Genomic DNA, 16,596 nt, shown 5'->3' with positions numbered 1-16,596 from the left:
GTCGGCTATCCGCCAATTAGCCACCGGGGTTAGTGCGGATGTGTTCGATGAGTATCTCAAAGTGGCGGACTCAACCGGTCGTGTATGCCTAAAGAAGTTCTGCAAGGCGGTCATACGGGCTTTTGGAGCCCATTACTTGCGCCGTCCAACGGCAACTGACGTGCAACGCCTTCTTCATATGCACGAGGTGAGACATGGTTTTCCCGGGATGCTCGGGAGCTTAGACTGCATGCATTGGGCGTGGAAGAACTGCCCAAAGGCGTGGCACGGCGCATACACACGCGGGGATCAGGGAGAGCCCACCTTGATATTTGAGGCCGTTGCCTCTTTCGATTTGTGGATTTGGCATGCCTTCTTCGGCGTCGCTGGTTCAAACAACGACATCAATGTGCTGAATCAGTCTCCTCTCTTCTCCGACGTGTTAGGAGGAACTGCGACGCCGGTGGTCTTTCATGCCAACCAGCGCGAATACCGGATGGGCTACTATTTGTGTGACGGCATATATCCGGAGTGGCGTTGCTTCGTGAAGAGTCCATCAATGGCAACCAATCCGAAGGAGGCAAGGTTCAAGAAGATGCAAGAATCGGCACGGAAGGATGTGGAACGCGCCTTCAGAGTCCTTCAAGCTCGGTGGGGAATCATTCGAAGTCCGGCGCAATTGGTACGTAGAGCACCTGAAGGACATCATGTTGTGTTGCATCATTCTCCACAACATGATTGTGGAGCACGAAGGTGAAGCGGCTGCCAACTGGAGAGATGATGACGGGGCGTCTAGCAGTGGTTCGACGGAGAGTGCTGGACAAACACCGGTGTCCTTCGAGGAATATGTGCGAAGGGATAGCCTTCTCCGAGATAGACAACTACATGCTCAGCTCCGATATGATTTGATTGAGCACCTTTGGGCACGTTTCGGACCTCTAGGGCCAGAGTAGTTAATTTTTATGAATTGTTTTTATTTTATTTAAGTTTTATGTAATATTTAGGATTTTATAATTAATGCAATTTAAATTTGAAATAAATTGTGTTATTAAAATTATGCAATAAAATTTAAATGAAAAACATAAAATCAAAACTAATATTATCAAGTAGGCTATCAAGGAACCCCAATGCAACACTACCTACTCAATAACACAAACACTATCAAGTAGGCTATCAAGGAACTCCATTGCAGATGCTCTAAGCTCTTTAAAATAAACTTAGCCAAACACACTCTTAATCTCGTGTCCAGCTAAAATGTTCCATTTTTGGCGAACGGGGGGAGTATTTTTTAATCTCAGTGCCAAAAATAATGAGTAATTTGTAAAGGGTTTGCTCCGCAAACGAAACGTCGTTAGTTTAGGTCGAATGACTTTAAGCCGATGCATTAATTTACTACTATGGTAGCTGAATCTCTAATTGGGACCTAGGGTTCGAATTTGCGTGATTATCCACCTCTGCGAAAACGCCCTTCCACTGCTGCTGGTTTTAGTTTCGATCTGCGCCGTTGTGTTCGAGATCTAGCGGAAGCCATGTACGGTCATAGAAGGTTAGTTCTACGAGCTTATGTCTTCTTTTCTTTTTCGGCTTTGTTGCATTTCGATTTCTGTATATATAACTGCAATAGCCGCATTCATCTCTAGAATCAATAGGTTCTGATCGGTTTCAATAGGGTGAATTAGAGTAATTTGGTTGCTTTCTTGGATGATTTCGGAAAGAATTAACAAGAATTGTGCTTCTGATGTGTTTCCTGAAGCTATTGACTATATGAGTTTTTGTTTTTATTTTTCTTTAATGAGCCCAAGCAATCATATTTGTGTTCAGATGCCTCTTACTATTGGCTACAAGGGGTTTATAGTCGCATCTAGGTCTGAAAATACGTATGTTAGCGGGTGCAATCAAAGCAAACACTGTACAATTGGTTTATTTATTGGATGAATCCGTAAAGAATGAGGGAAGAATAGTGAAGCTATTGTGTGCCCTGAAACTATGATCATGGGAGTTTTGTATTCTTTTTTATTTAATTGGAATCAGTTATATTCGTGTCCAAATTACTCTTACGAGTAGCTGGAAGGGGTTTTAATTAGCAACTAGCAAGTCCAGCCCTGAAATATGTGTCTTAGTGATAAGATTGTCATTTGATGATTCTTGAAGCAAAATGTTCATAAATATTTGTTAATTCTCCTCCTTAAATCTTCGAAGGCACTGAGTTTTAGCTTGTTTTTGGTTTCCATTTCTGAAAATGAATTCACTTTGCAGTTAAGGGTTATATCTGAGATGGAAAATTTGTGAATGTGTTTGCAATTTGTTAAATACTTCTTTTACTGATATGCCACTCAGATCTCAAATAACGTAAATCTGTTTTTAGTCTTAATTAACTGTAGTGTAGTTAACATACAGTGCAAGTACTTTAGCTTTTGACAAATTGGTTTTTTTAGTTTTTTCCGCACTTTGTGGTTTTGCATTGTTTGTTTTCCAATAATGTCTCTATAGATATATCCGTATCTCTATTTGGGTTCGTGTTACATGACTAAAGTTGCTTCAAGTACAGTTAGAAAAGTTCAAAACAAGATAAATAAATGGGTTGGGATAAGTTTTATTAACAAGGTTTAGTGGGGGATTCTTCCTTCCCTGGGTGTGAATAATTGAAGGTCATTGTTTGGGAGCGGGGGGGTTTCAGACGGGTACGAGATCGGCTCAAAGAGACCAAGATTGATGGAACCAAATCCCTACTTCGCAGTGAGCAGCAGTTCGAGTGGCTATCAACAGTACGGCTATGGCAGGAGATATCAGCCATCTACCTTTCCCGTGGTTCGTCTAAGGGGTCTCCCCTTCAACTGCACGGACATAGACATTTTCAAATTTTTTGCTGGACTGGACATTGTGGACGTCTTCTTGGTGAACAAGGATGGGAGGTTCTCTGGAGAAGCATTTATAGTCTTTGCCGGTCATATGCAGGCTGAACTTGCTCTGCAGAGGGATCGCCAGACCATGGGAAGAAGATATGTCGAGGTATTTAGGTGCAAGAAGCAGGAGTACTATAATGCTATAGCTGCTGAGGTGAGTGAAGGAGGCGTTGACAATAATCATCGTGGATCATCTCCTGTAGCTCGTCGTAAAAGGTCCCCGGATAAAGATAAGTTGGAGTATACAGAAATCTTGAAGCTGCGCGGCCTCCCATACTCGGTAAAGAAATCAGACATCTTAAAGTTCTTTGGAGATTTCGAGGTTGTGGAGGACAAGATCCAGATTGCGTGCAAGCCTGATGGGAAAGTTACCGGAGAGGCATTTGTCGAGTTTGTTTCGGTTGAGGAGGCAAGAAAAGCTATGTGCAAGGACAAGATGCTAATCGGATCGAGGTATGTTGAACTGTTTCCTTCGGCACGGGATGAAGCCAGACAAGCTGCATCGAGATCACGGCAGTAGGTGAGAGCTACTGATCATTTTCCTTTTTTCTATGTAATCATGTGAAGTTTTTGGAAACAAATCTGTATGTGGCGCTTGTGGTAGGAGGAGGATTGAAAATTTTACAATTCATAGTGGAGCTAGGTTCTTGTGAGATGCCTCTGGTTTTCTTTAGTGAGATGTTATATTGGCTAACTGACACCGGCCATATCCGATTCTTGTATGGGAAACAACAATGTGAACCACTTTGCTTTCTCTCTCTCTCTCGCTTTTAAATACATGAAAATTCTTCAACGTAGATAAATTGTTTAGTTTTAGTAAGTTGCTTGATTAGCCTACGAAATGTGTGGTTTAAGGTAATAAGAATACAATGAAAGTCTATAATAAAAAAATCACAGTAAAAAACGCCTTATCCCATATCACGTAGCAAACGAGCCCTATAATAAATACTATTAAAATATGGCTCTTTTGATCAATAGAAGAGGGTTAATCAATTTTAAGAAATACTCTCTCCACCCCACGAATCTTGATGCATATTCCTTTTTTATGCATATTCTTTTTTGGGTTGTCCCACCAATCTTGATGCATTTCTAAATATAGAAACAATTAGTTAAAAAATAAGGATTCTTAATTATACTTAATTGTCACTTTTCTACTTTATTACCTACAAACTTCTAATTTATCACTTTTCTACTTTATTATCTACATACTTAAAACACTAATATACAACTTCTTAATTTTCGTGTTCAATTTTTCAAGTAATAAGATAAGAGTTTTTCTCTTTCTAATAAAAAAGTATGTTTCAAGTTCAAATTTTCATATGTTCTTAGCAACTTGATTTCTCTTGTTATTTCACAATTTTATGTTAAAAATTATACTCGATTCAATAATGTGGATTAGTCAAAAAAAAAAAAAAATTACTGATAAATTTCCTCCTCAATTATTGATTTAAGTATGTATAAACAAATTTCCTCTTCGGTCATTAATTTAATTATGTATAAACAGTAAATATATCGAGATGTTGAATCCCATTCTAGCCAAATACGAATAATTCATTATAGATGAATAAGGTATTTTAAATCTATCTATAAACAATATCTAAATTGACCATATGTTTTACAAATACATGTATTTTAGATAATAACTTGTATTATAAACTTAAATAATATCAAATAATTAATCAAACCTGAGATGAGTATATATATAGGGATGAATTATACGGGAAATGCTATTTTTCGTGAGAAATGAGAATGATTGCATAAGTCAGTATATAATGTTGCATAAGCTGTAGTATAATACCACATAAATTTTTACCTGGATTCGAATACTGGAAGGAGCGAAAGTTTTATCTAATTAATTGAATTTCGTTATGCAAATTACAAATTTACAATAATTTATGCAACATATATACTGGCTTATGCAATCATTCTCGATTCTCACCATATTTGTCCATTCTCGTTTGATCTTCTCCCTATCTATATATATAGGAGAGGGCTATAAACACATCTTAACATATAAAATAATAACTAGCTAAAATGTATGAATTTTATGTAGAACACGATGAATTCGTTGTGTAAATGTATGAATTGCGAAAAATAAATCTTTTGTTACCCATGAGATTCGAACTCGTGACCATGAATTCATCCAACAAGGTGATGAATCAACTGTAGATTTTGATGATCTAAGGATTGAACATTGTTCTTCTTTTATATTTTAAAAGGTGTTTTTATTTTAGCTCACCCATATATATATAAGGAGATTGATATTTTCTGTGAGATGTGAGACTAATGAATAAGCGAGTATATAGTGATGAATAAGGCAACACATAGTGTTGAATAACGATATTTAAAAAAATAATTCTCCCTCCGTCCCACCGAAAGTGGTGCGTATTCCTTTTTGGCCTGTCCCACCGAAAGTGGTGCATTTCCTTTTTTGGCAAAAATTAGACACCCCTTATTTTTCCTTAATCACTCTCTTATTACATTATCTCTCCTACTTTATCACTTTATTACCTTCTCTCTCCTACACACTTAAAACACTAATCTACAATTCCTTAAATTTCGTGCCCAAAAGAAACGCACCACTTTGCGCGGGACGGAGGGAGTATAATTTTCGCTCCCTTCCGGATTCGAATCCAGATAAGAATTTCCCCCCTCCAAATGAATATTAGTCATATGATATATTAAATCAATACCTATAAATCAATCTAAGATCTCATCATATATGAGGAATCTCATTGAAATCATTTCATATCATATATATATAGGGGTTCACTCCAGTGAGATTGCTATTTTTCGTGAGATCATGAGTACAATAAATAAGGCAGTATATACTGATCAATAACGATATTAAAAAAAATGGTAAAATTTTCGCTCCCTCTAGGATTCAAACCTTGGTAAAAAAAATCGCTCTCTAGGTAAATATCAGTCATATGATACATGAAATCAACATCCACAAATCAATATAAGATCTCACCACATATAGGTGATCTTATTGGAACATTCCCCTATATATATTATTATACTTCCCCGCCCACCAATTCGTGTCATAAGGAAAGAGGGCACATATTTAAAGAAAAAAAATGTATTGTTTATTTGTTGAGTGGAGAAGGGGACACGACTTTTAAATAAAAAGTGATTTATTTGTTAAGAACATGAATTAATGGACGGACCAAAATGACAAATTAGGACACGAATTGGTGGACGGAGGGAGTAGTAATAAATTTTAAATGTTTCTTATATTTATATGCCTCATTTGGTGGACACGAATTAGGACATTTAAATGCCTCATTTCTTTTTTCCTCATTTTCTACAAAAGATAATTTCACAATTTTTCATTCATTATTTTCACTTGAAGAAGATGTAATATTATCACACCAAAATGAAGAAAAAAAAAGATTTAAAAGCATAAATTTTTGTTTCCATCATTTTCTTATGATAAATTTATTCATTAAAAGTGTGTTTACTTTGGTTGTAAAATTTTCATGGTACGTTTGCTTTGATAGAAAAGGAAAGGAAAAAATATTTTCACCAATTTTCCATAATTTTCACATGTTTATTATGATGTTTTTTTTTACCTTGACATAATGAAATATTTCATCTCTAGTAAATATATCATAAAAAAAGAGAATATTTTCACATCTTTTCACTCATCGTCGTTTCTTATTTTTTTTTTCAATAAAATTTTTACAATCAAATTAAACTCATCTTCATTGGAAAATGATGAATAAAAAAGATGATAATATATTACTATTTTTTTTTCTTTCTTTCTTATTTTTATCATATATTTTCTAATAAAAAATAAGAAAATATTAAAAAATATTTTTACACCTCTATTATAAGATAATATTATTTAATATTAAAAGAAAAAAGTGAAATTCAAAGAATTTTTTTCATTATAATAAATATGTGAATACGGTGAAAGAAAATAAAAAAATATATATTTTTTTATTTTCCATCAAATCATGCGAATGTATTCTGCTTTCGACTTAAGTAAATGGCGCACATTATTAACCGTATTTCCAGTATCTATAAGTTGAACTAATGCAGTCAAAATCGTAGGAAAAGCGCCGCAATCTGCAAACCCCCGCCGCCCCGCCGCCGTGTTTATCGCTTGCTAAGGCGAACTATCAATCCGCAAAACTCACTAATGGACGATACTACGTCGTATCCGCCCATCGAGCCCTCCAATTTCGACCTTATTGTCGTCGGCACCGGCCTCCCGGAATCCATCATCGCCGCCGCCGCGTCCGCCGCCGGAAAGACCGTCCTCCACCTCGATCCCAATCCGTTCTACGGCACTCACTCGGCTTCGCTCCCCCTCGATGACTTCATCTCCTTCCTCCAATCCCAATCCGAATCGCCATCTCAGCCGCCGCTTCAAACCCCCAATGATGATGCTTCGATCCCTCTCACGACTCGCCCGCTCTACTCTGAGCTCGAAATCAAATCGTACACCTCCGAGCCACTCGAGAATTCCAGAAGATTCTGCCTCGATTTGGTGGCCCCTCGTGCATTCCTCTGCGCTGATGCGATGATTGAATTGATTTTAAAGACGGGAATCAATCAGTACATGGAGTTCAAGAGTGTGGATGCGAGCTTCGTGAGCAGCGGAGGGGGCAAATTGGAGAGCGTGCCTGATTCCCGGAGCGCCATTTTTAAGAGTCGAAGCTTGTTGGGGCCGGAGAAGTACCAGTTGATGAACTTCTTTAAGCACGTGCAGGGGGTTTTTTGAGAACGGGTCCGAGGAGGATTTGGAGACTCCATTTGTTGAGTTCTTAACCAAAAGGGGTTTGTCGCAGAAACTAAAATCGTATACATTAATTCTTCACTGTTTTTTTTTTCTTTGTTACTGATAGTTTCTTTATTTATGCTTCGTTATTTTAAAATTATATGGTTTATTTGTTTTCTTAACTATCGAATTTACTGGCGACTTTGTTAGTCATGTTGGTAGTGAGGATTCCCGCCTCTTTCTAGATTATTATGTTTTCCCGCATATATGTTAAACTTCATGTTTATAGATTGAGTAATAGATGGAGCAGACTGTAGTCTCCATGTCACAGAAATGTTCGCTTGGTTTCTTAGCAGCTTATAGATTGAGTAATAGCATTTGATAATTTCTTTGCTATCTATTGGTTTGTAGTCTTTCTAAGTTGCCTTATTGTCCAGGATTATATTGTACACTATAGCGTGGGCTGATTATGATCAGGAAGAGATGGAATCATGTAAAGATGTTATCAGTACTAAAAGTGGGATAAATCGTCTCGCACTTTACCACTCATCCATTGGAAGGTCAGTTCTTGCCTTTTCACTTTCAACTTTCGAGAGCGATCTTGTAATCATTGAAGAACAGTTCATATTCCAGAAAACTAATGATTGTGTACTGATAAATTTAGCTGATTGTAATTCATACAAGATTAGTAGCCAGCTTTGTCATATCTCATGATATGAATTATTAAGCTAAATATGATCCATAAAGCAGACCTCACATAGTAGGACTAAGGCTCAGTTCTCGACATCTTGTTGTAGTAGTAGCGAGGATGCTGCAAACTTTTTGGTTGTTTACCACTCTGTACTTCTGCCTTTTTGCCGGAATTTTGTGTGTGTGCATGCAGTTTAAACTGTAACAGTTTACAGTTGTATTTATGGTATGCAAGTTAATCTAGCTAGTTCACTTAACATGTCATTTATTGTACAGTTGCAGGATTAAGTGTCAGATATTTGCCTAAGATTCTGGATTTTTGTAGGAGGACAATTTGTTTCATTAGAAGACTGAAAATGCCCTGATGGCCTTGTAATCTTACCCATATTGTTCAAGCAGATTCCATATCCGTAGATCCTAATTTATGGACTTGTCTTTTATTATTCCAGTTGTAGGCATGGCCAATTAGATAGAGGGAAAATCAAAAGGTAGTTGTGCCTCATCAATGTGCATGTATACTGAACCTGGAGAATGCCGAGTTAACTTCAACAGCATAATGTGATGTTTATTGTTTATAACTGAACATGCTATAAGTGAGTATTCCTTGACGACTGACATGAAAGAAAGATTCAAACTAGGTGAATTAACATGATTTTGATTTTTTTCATATTATTTTATTTTGTTATAAATATTATTTTTTTCCACCTTTAGGGTTAAGTTAAGTAGTTTTTTTTTTTTTAATTAATAAAACTGACAAAAATTAGGTGAAGTATATGACTTAGCTTTTGACTCGAGGCTTACATGTTCAGTAAACTTTAGTACACAAGGTTGCGGACAAAAGTTGAGTTGGCATGTGAAGAACCATCTCAATGGTGTGTCCAATCTAATTTGACTTCACTTCTGGGTGAACTATTTTTAATCAGCAGCACACTTCCAGATCCTTATCCATATGAAAATTCTGAAATGTAGAGGAAATGGGATCTGTAGAGTGCAGTGCAGACTATATAGTCTGAGAGATAGTGGGCTAACTTGCCATGTTGTGTATTCCTGAGAACATATGTAAATGATCTTTTCCCATGACGCAAACCCTTTGCATACGGGAAAACTATTGTTTGAAGGCTAATGTCTCCTTTGAAAGTTGCAATTACCTTTTCCAGTCTAAAAATTTATGTAATTCTGGTTAAGACCATCTGACATTGTTTAGGATTCTTGTTTAACATCCGTCGAATAGTTGTTTGAACTGCTTAGAAATAGACTTTGATAATAAGACATGTCCTTTTCATGCCAGACCTCCTTTTCGTTTTACAGTGTCTTTGGATACATTGCTGTCGGTATTTATTTTCAAGCATAAATGCTGTGGATCAAAGTTTGTAGAATTTCATGCACAAAGAAGATCTCATTTCCACCTCTCCATTTTCTATATTCTCATTCCAACGCTGTCTCCCCCCCTCTTTCCCCCCCCCCCCCTTCCAAATCGCTGGGTAATTCTTTGCTTTCTTAGCCAGATAAATTTAATAACTGTAGCAAATTAATCAGTAATCCCTGTATAGACTCAGAATTTGTACTGAAGGAGTGAATGTCCATCTTTATCTATATAAACTAACTATCAGTCACTTTGCAAAGTCGGATGATATAATTAAAATAACCATTAGTTCAAAGAATCAAAAGATATGGAGGCCTTAATTAGACAGTTTTTGCTCGACCTTTTTAGGTTTCCTAACGCAAATGGTGCCATAATATACCCCATTTATGGCCAAGGGGAACTTTCTCAAGCTTTTTGTCGTCGTGCTGCTGTCAAGGGGTGCATTTATGTAAGTATAGTTACCTATGTTTCTCTTGGATGATTGTTGTCGTTTGATATGTGTTTTCATTCTGTTGCTTGCTGATATTTGCTATATGCAAATACTGTATCTGTCTTTCTTTGCTGTGTTTTCTGATTCTGCTATTTGCAGCACAAAACTTTAGTGCACTAGTTGTTAATTAGTACATTTTTTAGTTCTCTTGTGTCGTGTGACATTGGATACTTCGGAACTACTTTTTCTTCTCATTTGATGGTGTACAAAGCTAGAAGACTAACACACTTAAGAGTTTGTCAAACAAAGAATATTTGGTAATGCTGGAGAGTATTGATTGGGCAGTAAAAACTAAACTAAGATACACGTGATTTATCTATCATATGCATTTATTCGTATATAGTAGTTATTATGCTTTCTAATTTTCTTTCAAAGGTTTGACAAACAATGACATCATTTCAGCTGTCTTACTATTTTTACTCTAACATCTGCTACTCTCAGCTATCACCATAAGCCTGTCCTCAAGCTGATTATTTATTTTACGAGGTCCTACTGTATCAAGATTCAAACCCCATAACTTGTCGTTACCATTCATTACTGAAGACCATGATTCTACAAGATTCTTTATACATTGCTTGGTGTAGTTCTGAATTTACTTAATCAAGTGAGTGCGGCTGACATGCTATCTACTCAAGTTTTACTAAAATATAGTTATTTGTTTATAGATATTTTCTTTCTTGGCATCTGAATGGTTCTTAATCGTTAGAAGGTTTCACTGTTTTATTTTCAAGACTCCCCTTCAGATTTTATCGAGATTGATGTTGAAATTAAGATTGCAGTTCATGAACAGTGGCTTGTTTGTTTTTTTGCTTAACACTATATAGTGACTAGTGAGCGGCAAATGTCAGACCTTTTATTCATTTTGCACTTTTTAGATAGTTCCTAATGTTGATCTCCATCTCTTTAATTTATTGTACAGGTTTTGAGGATGCCTGTAATTGCTCTGCTCATTGATAAGGTTCGACCGATATCTGTTTGGTTTAATATGTCATAACATCACATGAGTGCTCGATTAGTTTTCCCTATGGCCTCATAATCAGATTTTTCACACATGGACGATTTCTATGTGTATGATATAATGAGCACATCTATGTTTATACCGTTTTAGTAATGTGATCCTTTTACAGGATGGCCGTACCTATCAAGGTGTAAGATTAGCCTCTGGTCAGGAGTTATCCAGTCCTCAGTTGATTCTTGCTCCCTCTTTCACGATTCCACCGATTTCACCACCTGCTGTAGATGTGACAAATTCTAATGTTAAAAGCCCCTCAGATTCTGAAGGGAAGGTTGCTCGGGCAATTTGCATTGCCAAAAATTCTGTAAAGCCAGAAGCTACTAACTGCCTGATGTTCTTTCCTCCAAGATGTGAGCTTAATATATTTAATTGCGCTGACAATTGTCAAATATAACATGTCATGCTCATTATTCTTCCTTCATAGCTCTGTACCCAGAACAGGTAACATCAGTCCGCGTATTGCAGCTGAGCAGTAATGTGGGAGTTTGCCCCTCTAAGATGTAAGTATCTGTTATGTTTAAAGAAAACGACTTAACATTATATGGTGCTTTCTTGATTGAAACAGAGTTGCTTTCTTCTCACTTAATCATGAAAATCTTCATTTGCAATGGTCTTTTGAGATAACCTTTTCTATTGCTGCATTTATATTTTATGACTTCAATAAATTTGTTTAAGTTGGCAAGTAGAGTACCATCTGACATGTGTTATTGTATCTACTTCATTTCAGGTTTGTGACATACCTGTCTGCTGTATGTGATGATGCTGTGGAAGGGAAGAAATTACTAAATGCAGCCATAAATGCACTGTTCTCTATGGCTGTATCTTCATCATCCAAGAACAATGAGATTGATAATTTAAGTGAGCACACAGAAGAAAAACCGTGTTTGCTTTGGAGCGCTTTGTACATTCAAGATCTGACTATGGTTTTGCATCTTTTCCTTCACTTCTTTTCTTGTAAAGTTTGATTCACTGTCTACAATGTCTGCATTTGCTCCCAGTGAGCCTATTGCTGTAGTAGACTTTCGAGCTTTCGAGTTTCTCCCCATCCGTACACATTGCTCTAAATTTCAGGATGATTGACTTTTACAATATGTATCAGTGTGGATGGTCAGTTGTTTCAAGCAGTGAACACCAGGACAAAATGTAGTCTTTAGGCAACAAAACACTTTCATTAAAATGAAGGACATCATCCCATGTAATGTCTTCACTTTTGAAAGGATACCTTTGTGTTGGGAACTTGGGTGTTAAATTTTGTTCCATTAAACATATAGGACATGTAATGTAATGAATCGCATGGAAGATCACCTTTCTGTTAGGTGGTCCATGACAGTTCAGATTGTGTACTTGAACTTTGTAAATTTCATTAAGCATGTTTCCTTAATCCTCATCTGATATGTTTATCATTGATTGCAGTTTCACGGTGCGTTTGACTCCATCAGGTTCACTCCGATGCCAGATGGACATCTGCATTATGATGATATCCTAGATGCAACAGAAAAGGTAATTTGTTCTCGAGTTTAATGCCTGCCAGAGTTTGTAATATATGACATGTACTTCACAGTTGTTGACCAAACACGAGCCCCTTACTTGAGCTTGAGTAGCAAACAAGGGCTTTTTGTTAACTTACATTTCTCTTTTATGCATTAGGTACTTGCTAACTAGCTACGGCCTTTTGGCTGTTCCTTTTGCAGCTCTTTAAAGAGTTATTTCCAAATGAAGACTTTTTCGCAACGACGAGCACATCTGATGAGCGTCTTGATGATGGGAATACTGAGCTGGATCCATAGAGAGAGATTCTAAAAACTTACTGGGCTGTCCTCATTTAAACAGCTTTATAATGAAGAATGAAGTTACAGAGATCACATGCTCGTGTTTATACCAAGCCTGGTCCATCAATTGGAATTCGGAAGATGCAATTTAGAGGTCAACTAGTGTGCCTGATGTTCTAATGGGTTCAGTGCACACAGAGTTATGACCGGAGAGTATTTTAGTGGTGAAGTTCAGGGGATGTATCGTGGTTGTTTGGAACGCTGTTGGATCTGTGGTCATTGGGGAAACCTTAGGTCAAGGTATTCTAATTACTCCAATGTTTTGTTCTTTTTTATTCTTTGGCAAAATACATTTTAGAGATCCCTATACTTTTACCTTTTGTTTTGTTAGATCCTTGTAATTTTTTTCCCGTTAGAATAGATCCTTGTACTTCTTTTTATCTTTGATTTCGTTATGCCCTTATTTGAATGTATTATGTGTTGCTCGAGACAAATACTGTGTTTCTCCTCACCATGGATGCTTCGTCTTCCTCCTTGTCCTTGATGCGTGGAAGGAAGTTAGGGAAGGCGCGTGCCACTCCCATCCATCCTCTGTAATATTAATTAATTTGGATTACATATAATATAATTGAATTAATTTCTGGTATATTGCATCATAAGGAACATGAAGAAATTGAGGTGGTGGATGCTTATTAACTTGAATAGATTTGTGGAAGAAGATTTGTCTTTGCTATTGATGCCAGGACATACTGACAAGATTTTGGGGTTGCTTATCATCTTAATCCCTAAGCATTTTAGATGAGGGACTTATATGATATCGTCAGTTAAATAAGGATTCAACAAAATTAAAACAAGGTTTTTGTGGCACTGTGTTTGGTCAGAGGCAATAACCATAAAACATTTGAATCTCATTCAGACTTTACCTTAAAAGATGGATATAGTGAAAAAAACTGAAGAATCGAAGCTCAAAAGTTGTCAGAAATTTTGGGTGTTTAAAATGAAAAATTACTATACAAAATTTTGTCAGAGAGGTTGTGGAAGTTGAAACATTTTGCAAGTCCTCTTGTTACGAATGACAACACATTTTGCCAATGTGCACCACAACCAATTAATAAGAGCATCCACAGTGGGGGGTGACTTGATAGCTGACTTGATAGAAGGGGGATCATACGGTGGGGTGACTTGATAGTTGACTTGATCTTTTTAGTTTTGATTTTTGTATTTTTCATTTAAATTTAATTGCACAATTTTAAATAACACAATTTATTTAAAAATAAATTGCATTAATATTAAAAACCTAAAAATTACATTAAAAAAAAACCTAAAAACATAATCTAAAATTATTACAGAGCTAAGTAGCAGCATGAAAGGATGCAATTTTAGTAGGGAGAACTGAGCTAAAAGTTTTCCAGTCTTCTTACTTCTCAGATCAACACTGACAACAGCGAGCGCCTTTCCCACACGCAATGCCTTGCTTTCGATCTCAACTTCCTCCTGAAAACAAATCAATGGATCTTGTTGATGATGCTAATTTGCAGAGTAACTAATATCAATAGCAAGAAAACATGAGCATTGAAGAGTGCATGAAGAATGAGAAAAGCTAAACATAGCTCAATATGCTAAAGCTCACATAGTGACGAGGGACTGGGTTTGACAAAGAACATATATTCCACACATTCGGTCATTTACTACTGCACAAAGGAAATATACAAATGCTTGTGCCCACATCCGCTGCCCTCCTTTCTTGGTCTTCGACGCACTGTGGGCGGGCGGTGCCTCCTCCACCTCGCCGCTTTGACGAGGTTCCTCCTCCAAGTTGAAACCCGAAAAATCGGGATGATAATCGCCGCAGAGGTCGGAAACCCAATTTGGGTCGTAATAGTTTGAATTGTATGGATCCAGTTTATTTGAGAGAGAATGAGGAAGAAGATAAAAGAAAATGATTGTGGTGTTTGAGGAAGAAGGAGAAATGAGTATATAAAGAAGAGAGGAAAGAAAAAAAAGGAAAATAGAAGCCAACGGTCGAATGACCGATTTATAATTTTTTTTAAGTGGGCAAAGGCTATTTTTTTTTAAAAAAAAATGAATTTATTATTATTTTTTAATTAGGCGCGTGTCACACACGTGCCATACATATCGCCCATCGTGCCTCACCCGATAAATCGAGTCTCCCTGGAGTCACCCCTTGCTGCAGTGGGGGACTCGATCAGTGGGTGACTCGAGTGACACCGATCGAGTCACCCACTGTGGGTGCTCTAACATGTGTTTTCTTCAAGTGATATTTGTCAATGTATTTTTATTTCTTTGGTAATATTTTTATTACAAAAAACAAGACCACTGTGCGTGTAAACTCGAATCATTCTCGTAGTTATTTGGGTTGGCTTTAAAACACTAACCAAAACACTACACAAAGTGCATTAAATTGCTCTTTTTATAGTATCAACACATTAATAAGGTGTTTAGAATAATTTTATCATATGATAATTTGTAATTCTATATTTTTTTTTCTTCTGTTATTTGTAAAATAATTACAACAAAGTAATGATATAAATGTGTTGTGCATCATATCGGCATATCAGTCTCCCAACTTGTAAAACTTAGCTCGAGATTGAGCTCACAAATATGCGAACGAGATCGAAAACAAAACAGGAAAGAAAAATAACTCGAAGGGATTTTACGTGGTTCAGCAAATGCTTACATCCACGAAAGGGTCAAGATCACAATGCTCACTATTGAACAGGGACGAAGCCAGGAATTAATTTCGGGGGGGGGGGGGGGGCTGAAACTGTACGGGGCCGCCCCCGAGAAATTTTTTTTGGGCATTCTGTATATTTAAGGTATTTTTTTTATTAAAATACGAGCATAATACTAATAATAACGAACAATATTTTCATAGATTATATAGTTTCAATATATCACAAAACTTTTTTTGGACATTCCGTATATTTAAGACATTTTTTATTAAAAGGAAAGCATAATAATAGTAACAAACAACATGTTCATAGATTATATATTTTCTATATATTACAAATTAGTTTCAATACATTATAAATTTTTTTAGCATTTCATACATATTAGGCATTTTTTATTAAAAGATAAGTATAATAGTAATAATAACAAACAATATTTCATAGATTATATAGTTTTAAATAACGGAATTATCCTTAAATTAAGTATATATATGAGAGAATATAATAACCAAATACTCTTTTATTAAACAAAATTATTTTATAATAGGTATAAACATATATCTATATATATTTTAAAATTAAAAAAAAAAAAACTCAAAATTTGGGAGGGGGCTCTAGCCCCCCTGGCTCCGTCTATGCTATTGAAGATGATGATTTACAGTTTACAAGATTTCACTCAAGAACTACTCTCTGCTCTCTACCGAGCTTACAAGATAACCGCTCTTGATCTAAAACTCTCTCACATTGAATATGTTTTTCAGCAGCTAAAACTAACTCAACAATTAGCTTTTCTTCTACGGACATGATCGTTACACAAGAATTAATCTGGACCACACATAAAGCAACGGCTATGATTAAAACTCAGCCTATAGTCTTCCCATGCAACTCATGCACACACAATCAACGCAACTTTTTTATTACAAAAAGAAGAAAAAAAGTTAAACAAATGTTATCGCCAACTAGGGGTG

The 16,596-nt window shown here is 36.3% G+C and overlaps 1 protein-coding gene, 1 long non-coding RNA gene and 1 pseudogene across 3 annotated transcripts; 2 read left to right on the top strand and 1 right to left on the bottom strand.

Moving 5' to 3' along the window:
* The first annotated feature begins 1,299 nt into the window (after positions 1–1,299).
* LOC131020124 (uncharacterized) lies at positions 1,300–3,679 on the top strand. 2 transcript variants are annotated; one of them, XM_057948805.1, is made up of 2 exons: positions 1,300–1,525; positions 2,628–3,679. In XM_057948805.1, the coding sequence occupies exons 1-2, from the start codon at positions 1,509–1,511 to the stop codon at positions 3,400–3,402; spliced, it is 792 nt and encodes a 263-aa protein (XP_057804788.1). In that variant the 5' UTR covers positions 1,300–1,508; the 3' UTR covers positions 3,403–3,679. The 2 variants fall into 2 exon arrangements, with proteins under 2 accessions (XP_057804788.1, XP_057804789.1); XM_057948806.1 differs by having other exon boundaries at positions 1,350–1,525; positions 2,590–3,679.
* A 3,222-nt stretch (positions 3,680–6,901) lies between these two features.
* Positions 6,902–13,432, top strand: LOC131020123 (rab escort protein 1-like; annotated as a pseudogene).
* Positions 13,433–14,200: 768 nt separating this feature from the next.
* LOC131020122 (uncharacterized) lies at positions 14,201–14,890 on the bottom strand. The gene is made up of 2 exons (XR_009100612.1): positions 14,569–14,890; positions 14,201–14,432 (listed from the first exon to the last, which is right to left on the bottom strand). It is a non-coding gene; the product is annotated as an uncharacterized LOC131020122 (long non-coding RNA).
* Between the last annotated feature and the right edge of the window lie 1,706 nt (positions 14,891–16,596).

The sequence above is a fragment of the Salvia miltiorrhiza genome, chromosome 4, assembly GCF_028751815.1.
Source record: "Salvia miltiorrhiza cultivar Shanhuang (shh) chromosome 4, IMPLAD_Smil_shh, whole genome shotgun sequence".
Lineage (NCBI taxonomy): Eukaryota > Viridiplantae > Streptophyta > Magnoliopsida > Lamiales > Lamiaceae > Salvia > Salvia miltiorrhiza.
Note: the sequence above shows the minus strand (reverse complement) of the source record. Positions and strands in the feature narration are given on the sequence as shown.